The 21358-nt window shown below is 38.7% G+C and overlaps 1 protein-coding gene across 3 annotated transcripts in view; it reads right to left on the bottom strand.

Annotated features, from left to right (window-relative positions):
* dhrsx (dehydrogenase/reductase (SDR family) X-linked) overlaps nt 1-21358 on the bottom strand; it is a 46993-nt gene that overhangs the window by 20029 nt on the left and 5606 nt on the right. For 2 of the 3 annotated variants that reach the window (XM_058380842.1, XM_058380843.1), the window contains exons 1-3: nt 19512-19664; nt 14875-14982; nt 11132-11200 (exon numbers count right to left, since the gene is read on the bottom strand). In XM_058380842.1, coding sequence (XP_058236825.1) covers nt 11132-11200; nt 14875-14982; nt 19512-19614 — 280 coding nt within the window. In that variant the 5' untranslated portion in view covers nt 19615-19664. Of the gene's footprint in view, nt 1-11131; nt 11201-14874; nt 14983-19511; nt 19665-21358 lie in introns of those variants that run through there. The other variant, XM_058380844.1, reaches the window with a different exon arrangement.

Genomic DNA, 21358 nt, shown 5'->3' with positions numbered 1-21358 from the left:
TTTGCTCATTCTTTTCCTTTATATCCTTTGAGCGATGATATTCAGTAGCGGAAAATGTCTTCTTTTTCATTTAGTAAGAGGAGGAATGCAAATGCTGGCACTCGACCGTGCAAGTTTCCGCCTTCTAACAAAAAATCGATACCATAACTTGTTTATATCAGCAGCCTCTTACAATTTGCACGTCAAATAAACTCTTCCCACTGACAAAACGTTCACCAAGCCCGCTTGATATCGATCACGCTAAGATCAAGATATTCACATGGGTGAGACGGATCCTAACCACTATTTTATACAATCTGACTCCCCCCATGTCTCTGTTAGAAGGCGGGGAGGGGGGGGGGGGGGGGCTTGTGTTTATTTGACTCTGTGCCTCCGCTTGACCCCTGGTGTCAACTCTAATTAGTCACGTTGTTCATTCCATCAGGCCTCAGGAACCTTTGAGCTAATAACGGCTATGAAAGTTATTACACAATTACCGGAGTGGACACGCCTCGACTGTCGAGTGTCGAAGGCTATGACGAGGGTTAACTATGGCTAAAGAGAGCGAGACTGAAGATGGATATACACGTCCGACTTTTACCTCAGGAAACAAATTTGCTCATATTCACGCCAATTATTTCCTCATTCCATATGTGTCTGTTTTTTAGGAACTCAAAATAAGTAATATGTTTTCATGTATATGTTACATACGCTGTGTTTCAACCACAATTCTCAACTCTGATTGGTTAGAAGTTTTTCCTTAATACAAATCATAGGTTTATATTAATGTGCTCTTTTAATATGTTATGTATCTTTTATAACAATTTAGCGATCGTGTGGTCGATTCTCCACACAAAGAGAGAAAAAATTGTGTTAAATTCGTAGTTTTCTATGAGTAGAAATTCATTTTTTGGAAGGAGTCTCCAGTGCCAGTGATTTGAAATGGTCAGAAGTTTTCCAACACAGAGAAGTAAGAGAGGTTTGATCCTTCTGTTTTTTTCCCTTGGTATCAAGACAAGCTGGATTTCCTTGTCTTATTAACTTATTTTGTCAGTCATAGATCTATTTTCCTGACTAAAACATGAGAGATGAATGGTAGCAAATCACCTAATTGCAACAGGTTTAATTAAACAACTTTTCTCTGACAGGAAAAATGTTAGCCAAGACAGCAAATGTTTACTAGCTAGCAAGCAACCCATTACTGATAGCAACTACATACAGAAATATCAAGAAATTCTGTAAACAGCAAAAACAACAAAGAACAACCACTAACAAGTGCTGTAGCTTTCAAGTAGCTAGCTAACAGCTAGCCCTTGCTGACAGAAAACATTCTACTCCTTAGTTATAGTAAAGTTATCTATTCAGGAAAACAGGTGAAATTTAGTGGTTGGATTGATAAGTACCTTTGAAAGGACTCAAATTATTTAAACAAATTTATTTAAGATAAATGTCGTAAACATGAAGCACAGTAGCTGTTTGCTAACTATTCTGCTTGTAAGATACATTTATAGATAGTCTTTTAGTTATACGCTAAAAAAACAACTTGTCCTGGGCTTTATTCAGATGCTAAACACCTGTTTGTTGTGGTATCTTAAAAAAAAAAAAAAAACACCTCAACACCCCTCGAGTTCTATGCACATCATTGCTTTAATGACTTTAGCTATTCATGTTATGCTAATTCTGGTATTTGGCAGGTTCACTCCCTCTGACACACGGCACAACCGCTGAGGAGAAACGAGGTCACTTAGTACAAAGTGTGTGTCGTGGCTCGCCCCTAGACGCTAAGTGGATTATAGGTAGCCTTAGCCTCTAGCTGGCCTCTGTGGACGATGGGGGATGGAGGAGGCTTACCGGCAAATACAGGTGGGAAAAAAAAGGATTCTGTGATTTTCTTTTCCAGCAGTTTTGGATTTGAGGGAGGTTTCAGTTTCATGGAGGAAAAAAAAACCCAGACTTGTCTGAGGTGATTTATTTTTGTCTAGTCGAAAAAAAAATGGCAGGTTGATACGGCAGATCATTTTTAACGCTTTACATCCAGACCTGAGGTCCAAAAGAGGCTTTCATTTATTGTAATGCAATGTAATGAAATGTAATAAAATAAAATAAAATAAAATAAAATAAAATAAAATAAAATAAAATAAAATAAAATAAAATAAAATAAAATAATCATATTACATTAAATTAAAGCAAATAAAATAAAATAAAATAAAATAAAATAAAATATTAGGAAATAAAATCAAATCAAATCAGTGTTCCTGGGATAGGCTCCAGATCCACCACCTGAACAGGATAAAGCTATTAATGAAGATGAGTGAATGAATGAATGAATGAATGAATGAATAAATAAATAAATAAATAAATAAATAAATAAATAAATAAATGAAAATGAATAAATAAATAAATAAATAAATAAAGCTTCAGTAAATATTACAATTAAAAATCCATTAGTACAGAACTGTATTGTATTCGGATGAGTTTTTTCTTCTTCTTTCTTCTAACATCCAAGGCTTAATTAAGTTACAGAACACTCCGGAAATATTGGCAACCTTTAGGAGAAAAGAACGGCAAAAACAACAAACAAACTATTTCGTTACCATCCAAACAGTTAAAGGAATTGAAAATAAATGGTAGCATTGTAACAAAGTGAGGTCCTAAGCTGAAGACATTAAAGGCTGTTATTCCCTCCAGTGGATTATTAATTCTTGGACATTCTGGTCATTTTGCAACCAGTGGCTTTGAGGAAAAAAAATTGAAATATTTATAAGCTCAAAGTCAGATTATAGGCTATAAATTTAGGGCTGACTGTGAATGATGGACTTAATGGCAAGTAAAATCCAGCTAAGCTGCAATGCAATACAGACTACACCCACGTTACGATCTGTTCTGTTCTTTCTGCCTTGATGGGTTCATGTTTGTAAATGATCCTTACCAAATGATTCTTGGAAAATTAAAAATCAATCAGTCCAAAAATGGCTTCTTCAGCCAAATGTTTTAACGATACACCTCTCTCCCGCTGTCCCTTCCCGCATCTCTCTCTTTCTTCCTCCATCCCTTCCCGTATCTCTCTTGTTCTCTCTCCATCCCTTCCTGTATCTCTCTCGTTCTATCTCCTTCTGTCCCTTAATGTATCACTCTCTCTCTGTCTCTCTTTCACCATCACTCTCTCGCCATCCCTTCCAGTATCTATCACTCTCTCTCCATCCCTTCCAGTATCTATCTCTCTCTCTCCATCCCTTCCTGTATCTCTCGCTCTCTCCGTCCCTTCCCGTATCTCTCTCTCCATCCCTTCCTGTATCTCTCTCCTTCTCTCCCCATCCCTTCCAGTATCTCTCTCTCTCTCTCTCTCTCTCTCTCTCGCTCTCTTTCTCTCTCTCTGTGACTAAAACAACATTTCGCAGCATGGTGAAACGACCTTGAAAGCCTGCGATCCGAATGCGCTTCTTCTTCCTCCCCTGTGTGTCAGAGCTACCGTAATTTCCACATTAAATGAATTAACCATATCGCTCACCATCCAATCATGGAGCACGCCTCGGACTATATTAATTTGCATTTTAATCTGACGCTCCGGTGTTAATTGTCTCCTTGCTGTCTCGCTAAATGATCCAATATGTCACACTGAACTTTGGATAGCTAAAGTCAAGAACGAGTGTCATTTCCTGGATATGCGGATGTACCTTACAGCCGAGGAAGGACAAATGACCCTGACAAGAGAAGTAAAAAAAAAACAAAAAAACTTTAACTGGACTTGGGTTTTTCAAACCAGTAATCTATCTGTCTATAACAAAAACAACAACAAAAAAAACAAGGATGTCCCTGTGGGATGTCCTTGCCTGAGGAGATGATACACTCCCCGGTTGCTTTTTAGCTGGTGGGGACGGCGGGCTATCAATCTACTTCATCCATCGCTGGAGAAGGAAGCCAGGAAGAACTAAAATATTCACTGAGAGCTGTGACAGGACTGACAAACATGGGAAACACACACACACACACAAGACCCCAGACTGTCACATTGTTGATAAACCGTTCAGTCGTAACCCTTTCGCACCCTTTATCCACCAACAAACACTATCACTACCATCACATTACTATAATCTATAATTAATATGTTATACACTGGTATTATAAAATCATGCTTCATATTAGCAGCATACAGCTGTTTGACTATTTATATTCACCGTTGTTCATAATAACGTATCTGAAGTATCAGCTTGTCGACATCGTGCTCTGGGCACGGCACGCATGGTTCCTGAGCCGACTACTCAACCGCATAATTAAACTAATTATAGTCACGCAATCACTGTAATTACCAAGCACATTACACTAATTGCCCTCTTTGCGGGGAGAGATTGACTTCAATCTGGCAACCCTTCATTAGCGCAAAACGCTCAGCCATGTCTCAAACACGTTCGATTATTCAACTTAGTAAAAGCACTTGCACATGACGGTCCATTAGCTGCTCTTATAAATACTGTAATAAACGCTTAATAGGCTGACACCAGGGTGATGTTATAACCGCTGAATAAAGCCACGCTCTGTAAGTAGACGCGCACACCCGGTATAACACGTGAAATAAAGATGGAGAGAAATTTCGGGTTCTAAACCTTGCGCCGAAAACATGAGATTTTTCTCTCACTTTTTCTCAAAGCCATCTTTCCTCACCGCCGCTCCCATTCACATACTTATGTACTTATGTATAATCCTCTTAAGATTTGCCAAGGAATCCCACACACACACACACACACACACACAATTTAAATGTGTCCCTTTCAGAGCCTCTCATCTTGTTCATTATTCAAGCAGCCGGCGAACTCTTTCTCTCATCTCCACACTTTCCTTATCTCTCAAAGCTGAGAAAGATTTCGAGAGCCAATCCTGAACTGGCTCGTATCTGTGAGGCATCAGTGTGTGTATGAAATGGTGTGAGAAGTTCATGAGTCGCGAGGAAGAAGAAGAAGAAGGAGGAAGTTGGGCTGACAGTCTGTACGACCCTCATCACTGTATCTTACAGCTGCCGCACATTTCCTTTAACAAAAGAAATAAAATACTGTGGAATGTGCCGTTATAGGAACTTAATCAGTGATGGGATGGTGTGATGTGGCCCAGTGCAAAGAACATGAAGAGGTGTTTTGACCTGTTATGCTACATACACTGATCAGGCATAAAATTATGACCTGTTTAATATTGTGTTGGTCCCACTTTTGCTGCCAAAAAAGCCCTAAGCCATCGAGGCATAGACTCCACTAGATCCCTGAAGGTGTGCTGTGGTATCTAGCAGCAAGATTTTATCAGCAGATTCTCCATGGACCCCACCTTGCAACTTACAGGACTTAAAGGTCTTACAGAACTTAAAGGATACTTTTGATAGATACTTACCACTGCAGACCGGGAACACCCCACAAGAGCTGCAGTTTTGGAGATGCTCTGATCCAGTGGTCTAGCCATCACAATTTGGCATTTGGCCCTTTGTCAAACTCGCTCAAATCCTTACGCTTGTCCATTTTTCCTGCTTCTAACACATCAACTTTGAGGACAAAATGTTGACTTGCTGCCTAATATATCCCACCCACTAACAGGTGCCATGATGAGGAGATCATCAGTCTTATTCACTTCACCTCTCACTGCTCATAATGTTATGCCTGTTATGCCCTATAATCTATTAAACATTCCCAATTTATTTAAGCACAACCTGTCATATTTTACCATTTATAGTGATGTTTAATATTAGTAGAATATCTGTGAAATATATTATTTCCTCTTATCGCTTACATTATAGCAGCTATAATTCACCAAACTTTTTTTTTCCTCCTTTTCTCATGTTACTTCTTCTTCTTCTTTGGGCTTTTCCCTTCAGGGGTGGCCACAGCGAATCATCTCTCTCCACCTATCCCTATCTTCTGCATCCTCAACACTTGCACCCACTAGCTTCATATCCTCATTTATTACATAATACTGACGATTCGCATGGTTAAATATGGCAATGTTTTTTACGCCGGATGCCCTTCCTGACGCAACCCTCTCTATTTATCCAGGCTTGGGACCTGCACAGAAGTCACTGGACTGTGACCCCCACGGCTAGATTCCTTTTCTCATGTTACTAAAAAGCTCAAAGTCCTCCATCCTAAAGACTTTTCTGTGTCTTAAAACTTTTATGTTGTAGCTTTAGCTCTGACAATTACAAACCGCTAATACTGAAGATTCCTTCCAGTGTATATGAAATAAACATGTCAATAATGGCATTTAAATCCAGGGAATGTGCCGCATGCAACAACAAAAATGTATTAAACTTGTGCATTAATATAACCCTGTCATTTATTTATGCACACTTTTGTACACACTTTCCAACAGGAAAAAATATGTAAAATATGTATTATCTATAGTATCCTGGCTTTCCTTATTTTCAAGAGACTTGTTTGAAACATCAATGTTTGGCTGTTTGCATTGCTAGTCCTACGGCATCTTCCTGTGAAAGTAGGAAGCTCTTGGACATGTTTTTTTTAAGGAACATTCCAGAATCTAGCAAGGTTTGGTGTGCAAGATCAGCTAGCTAGATAGCTTGACTAAACTAGATAGAAGCAGGTGCAATGCTCACGCAGTGGGCAACGTTTCTTCGTCACGACTCCAGGACTCCCTGTAGTTACGGTACACAGGATCCATATGGCTTCCTCCAGGTTCTCTGGTTTCCTCACACTATTAGCTATACAATAATTGCCCCTGAATGCCCTGAAATGGACTGGAGGACATATTTCCATCCCACACTGAGCATATCTAGAATAGACTTTGACCCTGACCACCATAAAGACGTATTTTCACCATGTGATATGCTGCCACATCCCTTATTAAGAAGGATTCGTACGGGTTAAGAAGTCCGACCTGCAGATTTCGCATTTAGAATGAGATTCCAAGACCTAAAAATGAATACTTGACCTCGCACAGTTTTTCCCTCCTGATTATGGTCTGACAGGTTGCCTCGTTATAAAATAAATATACGGCCCAGCTTGTGGATCAGGACAATCAATCGCAAAAACCCTGCTATCTCTCTCAGGCTCATCAATCCTAGGATAGGTGCCAGAGACAGTAATGAGAAGCTCAGAAACAGACTGCCAGCGTGCCAGCTGGTGAGAGCTGTGACTGGCGTCCTGCCATTTCTCGACATCGACAAAGACATCTTCTCTCCTCGAAGAGCGCCAGCAAAATATACACACACCATTGATGTGGTGCCCGTGTGTGCGAGATGGTGCTTCTGCCTGGCAACCGGGAAAGGCACAGGTGTGCCAATGTGGTGACTTCGTCTTGAAAACGAGCCAGATTGGACGGAGGACCATTCTCCAAGGAGGTGGAAGTGGACGGGTTGAAAGAGGAGGAGATGGAGGAGGAGGAGGAGGAGGAGGGGGAGGAGAAGGGGGAGGAGACTGGACATTGGCAGACATCAGTAAACTGAAGGAAGGATGGCTGTGATAAGATTTATCTCTCTCTTTCGGTGCAGGATGAGTGAAGTGGAAATCAATGAAAGGCATAAAATACAAGAGAGGATGAAGGGTTTCTTACACTCCTCCCCCCTCGTCTCATGATTGCAGTGTCACAGTCGGTATCTGACTAAAGGACAGGAGTGGAACACCAAGGTCAGGCTGATAAATACATCCTTACCCTTACATAGATGCAGTCTATATGCTTCAAACAGTCCACATACCATACCACTTTGGAAGGCTGTATACCCATGTGGCATACATTTCCTATAAAAATGCATGTGGCTGTGTAGCATCTTTGACACACAGCATGTGACTGATAAGTGTTGGGCCTCTGAAGTAATTGCATCACACACAGGGGTCCCCGGTGGCCATTTTCCAAAACACCGGCTCCACCGGGGCATAGGGACAAAGCTGACTGTGCCGAGGTCTGTTCACCGTGACAACAACCAGATGACTGCTAACAAACACACCCAGAAAACACACACAGACTACACACACAACAGATGCCTACTTTGTGGTTAAACAAAAATCTGTAGTTATTTTTCAGACAAAAGTAAACGTAGGTGCAGTGAAATTACTCGATTAATAGCAAAACTGAGAATCGGACTAAAAACATATTAGTCAGTTAAGCTCAGTGAGTGGAATAGCCATCACCATGAAACTCTAAACTGGGAATATATGCAGGATTCATTTATGTAAATCCCACATACATGCAAATGGCGTATGCATCCTTACAAGCGTTTGTGCAATAACATCAAAACATCAAAGTCCCTTTAACCTGAGAAAGCAGAGAAAGAAAAGATAAATGATGAAAAAAAAGTGCTGTACCTGTAACACAGTGACAGGAACTTTAATTGCACATGTCACCCCATTATTTCCTGCTTCTGCCTTGCCTTGTCACAAAGGCACTGATGGTATGGATCTGTGTGTTTGTGTGCGTCTACAGCAGGATGCCCTCGTTCAGTCACTCAGTGCTTCACACGGAGATATTTCTACACTGTGGAGGAGGCTAAGCTTTGGGAGCTGCAAGATTTTCAGTGTGACATTATTTCTGTCACAGAACATCGCAGGATCTGGTCACAGAGCTGCCAACAATGTTAACAAGAAAATCCTAGCGAGAAGAGAGAAAAAGAGAATTGTACCACAAGAATTCTAGTGTGTGTCAAAGGATGAGATGCCTAATTTTTTTAGATGGCTGTAAACCCCCCTGACCATATTGGTAATGCCTTCTTCCCTTCCTTCCATCATGCAGCTCTTTTGGCTTCCTGCATACGGTTGTTTTTTTCCTCAATATCAAGCTGTCTCATGGACCACAGTAATGCTGCACCATTCTCACCATTCAGTCATCGTTAGCATCCAACTGGCCCTGGTCAGGGTTGCAGTGGATCCAGAGCCTATGTGCACTAGGTGGGAGCACATTTAAACACTCATTGACACTTTCATCCGCAGTCCTTGTTTGGAAGGTGGGAGGAAACTCATGGACTACTTGAAAAATTCAAAGTAAACAGAGATCAGATTCAAATCAGGGACCCTGGATTTAACAGTCAACAATGCTACCAAAAAAACCAAATTGGGATTGCATACCATTGGAAATGACTGGAGTTGAAGATGCGGTCCCATTAGGCAAATCCTAAAAGCCCTTTAGATCTATACCATTGGTAGATTTGTGCATAACATTGGTTATTCTCCAAAGTCCCATCAGTTGTACACACTCCCAAATTCTTTAATCAAACCAGCTGACCTCTTCAGGATGGTTTTGGGAGTGAATACATAGATGATTTGCAACCCCCTGCCCAAGCTTACTCCTGGTTCCTTTGCTTGTGGTAACTCCACAGTCTGTCAAATTGCAAGGAAGTGGGAATTGTGATGGCTGGGTACTGGGTGTTAGAGAATATACTCTCCTTGCCAATTTACTAATACCAGTTGCTCATCCAGAGACCACTGCTGAGGAACCAATGTGGTCTCACTCTTTTGTAGTAGCTCAAGGATTAAATCTCAAGCTGAGAAAGCTTAGCAAAAGGTTAGCACTGGTGGAAAAATGTGCTTTATGCTTTCCCTTAGGACTTCATTGTACGAAATCAAATAAAATCTAACCACATTGCCGTTGTTCAATCAAATTCCTTCATATTTCTTATTGAGACCAGCTTGACGGAAGCTTTCTGACAGTTCGCAACCAAAGCTGACATAATGTATTTTGCTTTTTTGGTATTATATTTTCTTTTTTATTTTCTTTTAGTATTAGCACATAGAACCACAAAAGATGGCACTCTCTAGCTCAGGTGATTTGTCTGACCGGGTCATAAAGACAAGAACCGAGAGCCTACGGTCTTTGGGTCACTTTCAGACCCAATGTTGTTGCTACTATCAATTCTTCTTGAGGTACAAAGCTGAGGATTTGACTTTGCAGTTATCCGACAAGTCCTGGCAGCGGACATCGTTGTCCATTCAACTGCAGGAGCAGCATACAAATCATCTTTTTGCAAGGTCATCACACTCTTCAGCAGTGTTTGACAAGTAGCCACAAGAATTATAAAAACACTGTATCCTCTGACTTTTTCCTTTTGGAAATTTTTGACTGTACTTACGAGTATCAATAAACTAATTAGAATCAGTGCCTGGTTTATACAGTTGCTCTCTTTGGTCATTATAGATCTGAAAATCTTCGCCTACTGGTTCTGGATTGATTGCCATTTTTTGCTTCACATTTTTGTCTGGAAATAATCTTTTAAGCCATTATCATACATCCGTATCACATGAATCTGCCGTGTTAGAGCAGCAAACCCACTCAACCCTTGCAGAGACCACCCAGTGCTGTGTAAACCATGAACACAGATGCTACTCCCTGTATATAATCACAGTAGAGGAGAAACATTAGTATGCCTTGTCTGTGTCTCGCTGTAATGAATCACATCCAGGATTCACAAAGGTGATGTGTAGCTCTTGCTGGCAGTTTAAGCACCGTTTCCCGCTACAGGTGGTTTCACCTGACTGAGTGACATCATTAGCCTGTCGCCGAATGCCAATGTGATGGATCACACAGCACACAGGGGAGGCAACACACACAAACACAACACACACACTCGCACACACACGCAAGAAGACAGCAGCTGTCTCCGGATCTGCCGTGTCAAACGCAAACATGTTCATTTCTCGTTTAGTGCAAGCTCCCTGCACAGAGATTAAGAACTGAAGGCTGTGCCCGTCTCACTCTCTTTCTCTCTCTCTGTCTAGTTTGGAGAAATCGGTGGCGTGTCGAGGCGCTGACAGTAAATCAGTGAGACAAAAGAAGGTACTAGGGTGGGAGTTTAAAGCGAGGATAAGGGGACGCCTTCATCCATATCGCATCTGCATGACAGTGCGTCTGACCGGAGGGATGGTGTTCTTCAGCGCCTGCGCATTTATCAAACATTTTACTCCCGTTTTCTGTCACACAGACACAACATTCCTACCTCCTGCTACGTCTGTCTTCCTTATTCATTTCTTCTAGCAGGAAATTCATCAAATGTGGTTCCCCAGTGAGTTTGAAAGCAAAACAACACCAACAAAAATACAATGATACCCCTTGACAATAAATTCAAAGCAGGTTGTATCCAAAAAAAATTCCTTTCACGTTTCACAGAAAAATTAATGCAGGTTTCGCTCATTCACACAGAGAGAAGTGTCTGAACTGAAATGTGCAAACGTACCTTTCTTGTGTCCGCTCTCCTTCTGGATTTTCTTCACCGCTACGAGACCCTCCTCCTCCTCATTTCCAGCTGGAGAAGGGGAAAAAAAATAGGTTAAAACAAAACTATACATACAAAAATTTCACAGAACTCTTAAATTGGATCGAATTTAAAAATGCTGATAAAATAATAAAAAAATTACAGACATGCTAAAATAGAAACAATTAAAAATGTTAATAAAAATCATGCTTTAATAAAAAGAAATGTTTAAAATTCAAACTTCTTTAAATTCTCAAAAAGATCGAATCATGTCATTTCAAAACCTTACACAAAAAAACTTAAATGTAAATTTCCAAACACATAAATGCTTTAAATAATTAAAACAGATTTCCCAACACTGTAATTATAAAATACTTCCAATATATTTCCAATATTTCCAAAGACAAAAATACTCAAAATGATCAACATGCATATTTTTGCGGGAAAATGATGCATGAATTTTGATCATTTTTTAATAATTTCTTGTGTTATTTTAGTTATTAAATTATCCATTATTAAATTATTAATTTGTTTTGATGTTTCTTGTTTTAACATTTGTTATGTGGGTTTCTTTTCAATCAATACAAATTTAAAAATAATTATAAAATACGTGACAAATACAACAATTATAATAAATCAAAATTTCCAAAAAAAAAATTTTTAAACGTTTTTCAAAGCACAAAAATATATATGAAAATATTTTTTAAAAAAACCCAATATGAAGAATTTTCAGATAAATAAATTAATACTTAATGATTACATTTTAAAATACAAAAAAAATAAAGTATGAAGTACTTGTGAACTATATCCTATATACATATATATATACGGTAAATTGTTACGCAGTTTAACTAAACAATTGAAAGTTTGGAGAGGTTTTGAATCTTTCAAGAAAGAACTAAGAAAGAACAGTGGACCTTTGAATGAATTGTTTTTCCTCTTTTCTGACCTTTCATGGCTAGAGTTTGACTTTGTTTTATGGGTTTTTAATGTGAAGTCCCAAGGGCATTAGCTTAAAACCTCATGGGTGTACTTCCTGTTGTTAGGAATATAAAAAAGAACATGTAAATCTGTAGTGTACCTTCATCTCTCTCTCCCTCTCTCTCTCTTTCCAGTTAAATGAACAGGTGAGAAGAGGAAATAAATAGGCCCTTGTTTCATTTCTACAGTTTTTTTCTCCTGCTATTGAAACTCAGTCTCCCCAGTTTGATCATCTGGTGTGTATAATTTCAGTCCTAAAGTTTTTTCCCCCCTGCTTTAACACATTTGTCATTTTGATGAACAAACCTGCGCTAGACTGTGGTCCAGGAGAAACACTAAATACTGCAGTGTCTACTTCTGACCTCAGGAGATAACCAGCAGGACACAATATACTGCTTGTGAGTGAAAAATGGTGACTAATTTCAGGTCAGGGAGATAAAATCACTTACATTATAGCAGCTGTAAACAGTCTTTCCTTCACCAGACTCTTTCTCGCTCCTCAGTAATACAGCAGCAGTCCTCTGTCCTGAAGACTTACAGCTTTACCTCTGACTGTTACAAACTGCAGACACTGAGACAACCCCTTACTGAAAATGTCAACCATGTCAATTAAGGGCCTGTGTCTGTGCTTTTGCTGTGAGAAGTAGCTTTCAAAACATTACTTTCACTACAACAACAATAACACAACTACAACAATTACAATTACAACAACAATAACAACAACTAACGGCATCAGCAACTACAAGAACTACAGCTACAACAACAATAATAACATCTACGACAACAGTACAGATATGAATTTAACTACAAGAACTACAGCTACAACAGCAATAACCACAAGAACTACAATAAGAACTACAGCTACAACAACAATAACCACAAGAACTACAACAAGAACTACAGCTACAACAACAATAATACCATCTACGACAACAGTACAAATATGAATTTAACTACAAGAACTACAGCTACAACAGCAATAACCACAAGAACTACAATAAGAACTACAGCTACAACAACAATAACCACAAGAACTACAACAAGAACTACAGCTACAACAACAATAACAACGAGAACTACAGCTACAACAGCAATAACCACAAGAACTACAATAAGAACTACAGCTACAACAACAATAACCACAAGAACTACAACAAGATCTACAGCTACAACAACAATAACAACAAGAACTACAGCTACAACAACAATAACCACAAGAACTACAACAAGATCTACAGCTACAACAACAATAACAACAAGAACTACAGCTACAACAACAAGAACTACAACAGGAAATACAGCTACAACAACAATAATAACAATAACTACAACAAGAACTAGAGCTACAACAATAACAATAAGAACTACAACAAGAACTACAGCTACAGCTATAACAATAACAACAAGAACTATAGCTAAACAGTAACAACAATGACTACAACAGTAACAACCTTGACTACAACAAGAACGACAACTACAACAACAATAAAAATAATTACATCAGCTACAACCTCAACAACAACAACTAAATCAGCTTCAACTACAATGGCCGTAAAGAATATGATATTTTGCAATAATACTTCAATAATAATAATAAAAATAATAATATTAATATAACTGATAATAGTTAATATAATTAATAATGCATCATTCTGACTACGTGTTAACTCAGCTCTTAATTAACTATTTACATTTAGCAAACTTCAACAAACCAGTGATCAGATAATGAACGTTAACTTTTATTTAAACCTTCCAAACTAACAGAAACTGAAAGATTCTGAAATATGGAACATACACCATGACTATTAACTACTGCTGTACGTTGGACCACCAACCAGTCCAAGACCAAGGACTGATCAAGATCGAGTCAAGGCCGAATCTTAAGTGGGTCTAGTTCAAGTCAAGATCGAGTCCACATGAAAGCAGGGTGGAGACTTGAGACGGGAAATTACTGAACTGTCTCAGAGGCCAAGCGTTTACGTTAGCCAGTCAGCATCATTTTGGTATTGTACAATGATTAGGTTGTTTACCAGAAGAAAGAACTACAGTGGAACCTAGGCATACAAATTTAATTCATTCTGGAAGTGGGTTTTTAAGGCGGAAATTTGTATTGCGAAACGAAAACGAAAATTCGTAAACTTGCTTCATTTGGCTTAGCTTGGCTTTCCACTGACGCAACGACGTATGTGCAACTTAGTCGACGTTCGGTTCGGTTCAGTTCATTCATATAATAAAAATGCTTTGTATGCCGATGCAAATTTCTTGCAAAAGTTCAGTTCTTAAGGCGAAAATTCATAAGGGAGGGCATTCGTATGCCAAGGTTCCACTGTACTTCTTATCCAAGTGTGTTTGTAAGAAATGAAAAAACAACACAAACTCTCAGTTGAGACAAAGACAAGAGTGAGAAACGAAAATAAGTCTGAGTCAGTACTGAGAGCAATACAAACATACTGAGAGTGCTAGGATTTGCTACATAATCTAGCTGAATGAATGAATTCATTCCCTTTGTGAGTGAAATTGTTGCTGTTGCTTTGAAATCGTTTCTCACTCTGTCTTCCATTTCTTTCATATATTTTTTTTTTATCTGTTTATGTGAAGTGTCCACGGTAGAGGAACATTTTAGATCTATCAGAATTATTGCCAGAAAGCCCGCAGTGCACTGACTAGTGGAAAGGGCATGTCCTCGACACACATGTCTGATGTGAGAGACTGTGAGATTTGAGTGAGTGAGTGTGATGTTTTACCGATGACCACATGCGTGCCCAGGCTCGCCAGGTGTTGAGAAGTTTCATAGCCCATTCCTCTGGCTCCTCCCGTCACTATGGCAACCCTCCCATTCTGCCTGGGCAAAACTGATCCAGGGGAAAAGAAGGATGAAAAGAGAACAGGATTAAAAAATTAAAAAAAAAAACATTAAGGGGGAAAAGAAATGATGCTACTTTCTGGTTTCCTGGCGAAGGACACGGTGTCCATCTCACTGGGACTTCTGCAAAAGGAACTGAAAAGTGTGTGTGTGTGTGTGTGTGTTTGTGTCTAACATTGCATCATTCCAACAGAATCATGCAGCAGGCGTCGTCTCAATGAGATTTTAGGGTCAAGCTGGAAACAGTAGCTGAAACCAGGATGTATCGCCGGCAGCTTGGAATAAAGTTTGTGACACTGAGATTCTGGGTAGAATTTTAACGCTTTATACCAAAACTGAACAACGGGTTTTCGAAGTTAAATCCAAACGTGTGGGGGTTTCTACTCAGTTTTCATTTCAATATAATGTTTTTGTTGTGTCCATGTTCAATATTAAATGTCTTGGTCATGTCTCACTCCACAATGGTGATTACTATGAATTTCATGTGAAAATAGAGACTCAAGTCTTTAAGATTTTGTAGTGTTTTATAAGTATTTCTGTTTTTATCTATCTTACTAGGGGGCATTATATTGATAGAAAAATTCCAAAAAAACAAAAATCGGTTATTTTTTCCACACAAATGTTTGTATCTTCAAAGTAAATGTTGACATTAAACCCATTTCTGCTCTCTGAGATGCTCCAAGTGCTTATTTATAAGTGTCTAAAATGTGAAGGCGTTGAACCACTAAAATTCTGTGTAAGGTTATCCGACCAAGAGAAAAACACCCGTCTAAAACACAATGAACGCCTACAGAGACCTGACTCCTATTATATCAGACTTGTGGAGATAAAATAATTCATTTGTTTACACTGATTGAAAACATCCCATAAGTCCATTTCCATTTTAGTGTGATAATGGAACTTACTGTACTGGAAAAAATTGGTCAAATAATATACAAAAACATCGTCGGAAAACAAAAAAAAAGCACAGCTTTTCAGTCGAAACAAGATTATTTTGATTGGTTGTATTTAAAAAATGCCCTACTGAGACGCAATTGGAAATAAAAAATACAAAAAAATAAATGTTTTATTTGATTAAATGCAAATACTTTAGGACATTTTGCAGAATTAAAATTCTAAATTTTCATAAATTGTCCACTTTCCATCTTTGACCAATTTCAAATGAAGTCTACTTTAAAACATAACACAAAAAATTGCTGATGAAAGCATTAAATATCTGATAAATAATCTAAATTTAATTCAGTTCTAATTCATTCTGAAATATATTTTATAGCTGGATCAGATTAAATAAAGATCCAAAGAAGGCCTTAATGTTTATAAGCTTGATACAGCATTGTAATCATCATCCTCATCATCATCATTATAACATGAATCTGATTTCACACATTTTCCAATTTTCCTAGATTTACGCATCGAGATTGTTTTGATATTGCGAAATTTCTCAATTTAAGCACAGCATGAAGTGATGGAAAATAATGGAGCGGAGGCGTGTACACACAGCTTGTAATTAATTAAGTGGAGAGAAAAGATCAGATCAGTGGATGAGTATTGGGTAATGAGATCATATCAATAAATGGGTGGAAAAATAATTTAAACGATCTAAACTAAGTAATAAAGAAGACACTTAGGGATGTGCTGTTATCAGCAATTATGAAAAACTAAGTGATTATTGATTCCTTTCCTATGACGGCAAGTCCTGAAGCGCTTTATTCCTCTTCCTTTATTCCTATATACCTCAACAATAATAGAGAAATTTTGTTATCCTACTTTCTAACCAAGTGCAGTGGTTCATCCACATGAGAAATCAGCTTTCCTGTTATTACGGTACTTAATTTTTATTATTATTAGCTGTAAACCCTCACTGGTGTCGCTTTTTTCAATCTTTCTTGAAGTTATAGTTTAAGACAAAAAAATTACACACACAGTTTAACGAGAAACTGAAAAGTATAAACTGCTCAATCCTGAAAACTTTCCTATGATAGGAGTTCCTTTCCTACCACTGGTTGCCGTGGTAATAACAGTTATCAGTGGGTGGAGCTACTAGCGTTCCAAATCGGTTTTCTTGCCACTAAAATTCATCGTTCTTGAGGATGAGCGAGAGTTTGTGTATAAAATCCATCACTGTCGATCTGCAGTATATCATATGAGATGATGGAGAAGTAGTGTGTGCTCTTTCTCAAGGATCACATGCTCTCCATCACGCGTCTTCACTCCCAATGGTAGTGGTGTCACGGCACCGAGTCACGCCACATTTGCATAAACTTTGCTCACTGGACACGCCCACATCTAGTTACCAACGTTCGTTGTCCCTCATGTCACAGGAAGTCAGCAGCTCTCACAGAAAATAAATGTCTTTGCGAGTCACTGTAGGTGTAAAAGCAGCATTACTGACTGGTAAGAAGCGCCGACACTGGAGACTCCTTCCCTACACGTTAAATCCTAGCAGAAAATTCTTATAAGCAATTGCTATAAAACACGTTTCTAATCTGTTCATCACACTGCTCGCTGTTTATTACCGGTGAGTACTATCTGAATGAGCGCATTAAACCTGTGATTTGATTTATTCTACTTCTGTGCTGGAAAATTCCTCGACACCTCCCGACCAATCAGATTCACCAACGCGGTTACAGTGGTACAAACACGGTTAAGTGCTCATGCGTTGGTGTGTCAGCTCCGAGCCAGACATCTATGCAACACAAATTACAGCGTGTCCGCGGCCCTCGGGGACAACGTTTCATCAGTAAGACAAGTCTAAACTCTTTGTAAAGAGTGCTCTGTTGTTCAGTGATAATTGGATATCTCACACCATATCAAAGGAGGGACTGTGCCAGATCGAATTCTTCTTCTTCTTCGATCTATACCTTAACAGGACGCCGTCACATTAGGCTTCCTGTACTGGCGGATCGCCGTGTCCAGCTATTTCTGCTTTTCTCCTCTGACTAATGCGTATGAATAAGACTTCATTGTGCAGCGCGTCTAATCCCCCGCATGCCACCTAACGCTGATCCGAGATCAGTTTCTTCAGGTTCGGTCTGCATCGTAACTCCTCTGTGACGAGAGAGAAGAAAAAAAAAGTCACCAAAAAGACATTTGTTTCTTTCAGAGACTTAGTCAGCTTAACTGCATATTTCTTCAGGATTTGGGTCAGAGGTTTTGTCCATGCAATAATCGCTATAACACAGTAGACGCTTTTTTCCCCCCAAATGCCGCACGAAAATGATTTCACATCGTCTGACCTTTATTCCCAAGAGCTTTAAAGAGAAACAAACGATACAGGATGAATAGCAACGAAAAATAGTTCTCCGCAAAGAAGTTTGATTACACTGGGGATGAAAGGAATGTAGTGAAAATATCCATAAATAAAGAGGAAAATTTAACCGAATGAAAACAAGTCTTAATAATATACAAAATAAATCTTAGAAATGATGACTTGCTGTGGTTTAAGTGGAATAAAATACTTCACTGATTCTTCTTCTATGTCTATCAGTGTTTTCATATACAGTGTTACTGACGATACCCAGAAGATTAAACCATAAGCACAGGACATAAATCTTCAAGCCGCCATCATCACCGAAAGCTCGGCTTGGTCACATGCGGGATGTCAGGCATCATTCATTTATCTTCACTAAGCGCTGGATCTGGACTCTATCCCAGGAGCACTTCGAGTCAGGCAGGAATACACCTGGATGGGGCATCAGTCCATCCATTACACCACACACACACACATGTGTGGATATATATATATATATATATATATGTTGCTGTTGTTGTTCTTTTGGCTGATCCCTGTTCAGGGTCACCGCAGGAGATCATTCGGTCTGCATGTTTCAATTTGGCACAGGTTTTACACCGGAACAGGTTTTCAGGGCTTGGGACCGGCACTGAGAGTTAACTCTTTAGTGGCTGGGTTAGATCCCTGCCTGGGAATCAAACCCAGGCCATGGCCATAACAGGGTGGGATCCTGCCTCTGGACCACCAGGAGGCACATATGTATATATAAAGCTGATTGAGAATATCCAGTCCAACGTGTTTCTGGATGATGGAAAGAAACCTTATAATTATTGAGCGCTGAACATTGCACACACAGGATTTCTGATCATTTGGCAAAAGTATCAAAGTCCAAAACGTTTCTCACTCACTACGTGGACCTGTACTGATAAGCCTGAAGCACTTTTATAAAATCTCTTATTAATAAGTAGTGCACTATAATTATTGATCCACACCTAGAAATAAATGTTTTTCCTTTTTCTAAACGATATTTTCTATCATTTTGTGTATTGTGACTTTCACTTTCTAGGCAGATTGTGAGATATAAGCAATAAGGTGAGCAATTTGTACATGATACGACTGAGAATATTGGATTAAACTAAACCGGAATAAACAAACAAACAAACAAACTAAACCACGTGATCATTCTCACTTCTGAACTTTCCTCTATACAAGACCTAAAGCAACGTGCCGAAAACAATATTAATAATAATAAAAACACTCCGTGGACGGTTGTAACCCCCTCTAACCTGGTAAAGTGAAGGATTTATGGAGCATCTGGTAGATGAGAACTTTAACACCGATGAGATACAGCCTGATGACCGGCAGGATGAAGGCGAGCACCGGCCACATCGCTCTCTGTGACAGCGCGCGCTGCCTGGAGAGTGTCTCACTGTTTACAGTCCGACCTGAAAACGGCTCCGTCCTGAACGATTCCGCTTCAGAGACACGGTGCACTACGTAGGGTGTTTACATCCCGTGAAACTCACCCTACATAGTGCACTTATAGAGGGACTGTCGAGTTATTTGGGATAATGTTTCGGAGGCGGGGATTTGTAGGGCAGTTGTTCCGCTTTGAATATGAATCGATACCGAGCACAAGGACTAAATAAATAAATAAAATAAATAAATAAGTATGACAGACAGACAGATAGATAGATAGATAGATAGATAGATAGATAGATAGATAGATAGATAGATAGATAGATTACCATTATATGATAATATTTTCAAGTGTGTTCAAGTGAAGTAATATTTTCATGATTTTATTAGAACTGCGGTGAATTGTGTGATATTATTGTTTGTACATTGTGTGCTGAGATGTTGTGTGTGTGTGTGTGTGTGTGCTGGTGTCTTTGTGGAAAAATATAATAAAGCATATTTACAGTCTTAGAAAATAAAGTTTCCCAGAAGAACCCAAAAAAGGGGTTTTCACACTGATGCCCTTTTCGATTGCCCTAAGAACCTTTCAGTAAATGGTTCTCTTTTTTCTTAATGCCACAAAGAACATTTTTATAGTCTAAAAAACATTTTTTTCCGCTACAAACAACCCTTTGTTCAATGGAAACATTCAAGGTTCGACGCAAGGTGCAATAAATTCTGACAAAAAAAGAACTATAAAAAGAAATTTAAGAACCTTTATTTTTAAGGTACCTTTTAAAAAAAAAAACCTTTATTATTAAGAGTGTAGGTGTGTGACAGGATCCTTGCTATAACTATTAATAATATATATTATATTAATATAATATATTAATAAACAATAATATATAAAATATAAACAATAATGCAAGCCTATGGAAGACATACAAAAGTATGTGGATGCTACTTATGACATGCACCATTGTTACCAGGTGCTTAAACATACAAAGCACAAGGCTATACAGTCTCCACAGACCAAAAAACAATGTCTGTAGAACAGCAACTCTATATAAACGTCCAACAAGCTCCAAGTGTAATGATTAGGGGTTCACATACTTTTGGCCATAAAGTGTATGCTGTGGTGATGAAATCAGGCGTGTACCTTTTGTGGCCTAAATCTCTAGTATGCTCATTTTTTTGTGACTAGGTAACAAATCACTGGTCTACTAAGCCTCCATTCCTAGCATTGTGCGTGCTAAACCCCTACATGGTACAAGTTGTGAGTTCAGGTCACATGACCGCCATAACCCTCCTCTTATCTAATGCAAGGCTGTACCATGCTGTACTTTCTTGGGATATTTGAAGAAGAAGAAGAAGAAAAAGCAATTGCCTCTAAGGGATTACTAAAGTATATCAAGCAGAATGGTTTCTCTAGCAAATTCAATTCGCAAAGCAATCAGACAGACCAACAGCCAGAATGGGTAATGAGATGGGGGAGGACAAATTTCTATTTTCCTACAAGAAATCCCCTAACTGTGTTATTGTAAGCAATGAAATTATTACAGCACAATGGAAAGCAGATTTCTGAAACAAAAAAGACCAAAAACTCATTTCCTGTCAAAGACACAAATAACACATATACAAGAAATGTGAAAAAAAAAATGCTACAAACCAAACAATATGGATGTTAGGAACTTTTTTTTAATTTTATACCACAGCCTTGGTGAATTCTCACTTC

The sequence above is a fragment of the Hemibagrus wyckioides genome, linkage group LG26, assembly GCF_019097595.1.
Source record: "Hemibagrus wyckioides isolate EC202008001 linkage group LG26, SWU_Hwy_1.0, whole genome shotgun sequence".
Classification (NCBI taxonomy): domain Eukaryota; kingdom Metazoa; phylum Chordata; class Actinopteri; order Siluriformes; family Bagridae; genus Hemibagrus; species Hemibagrus wyckioides.
This window is presented reverse-complemented; position numbering and strand designations above follow the sequence as displayed.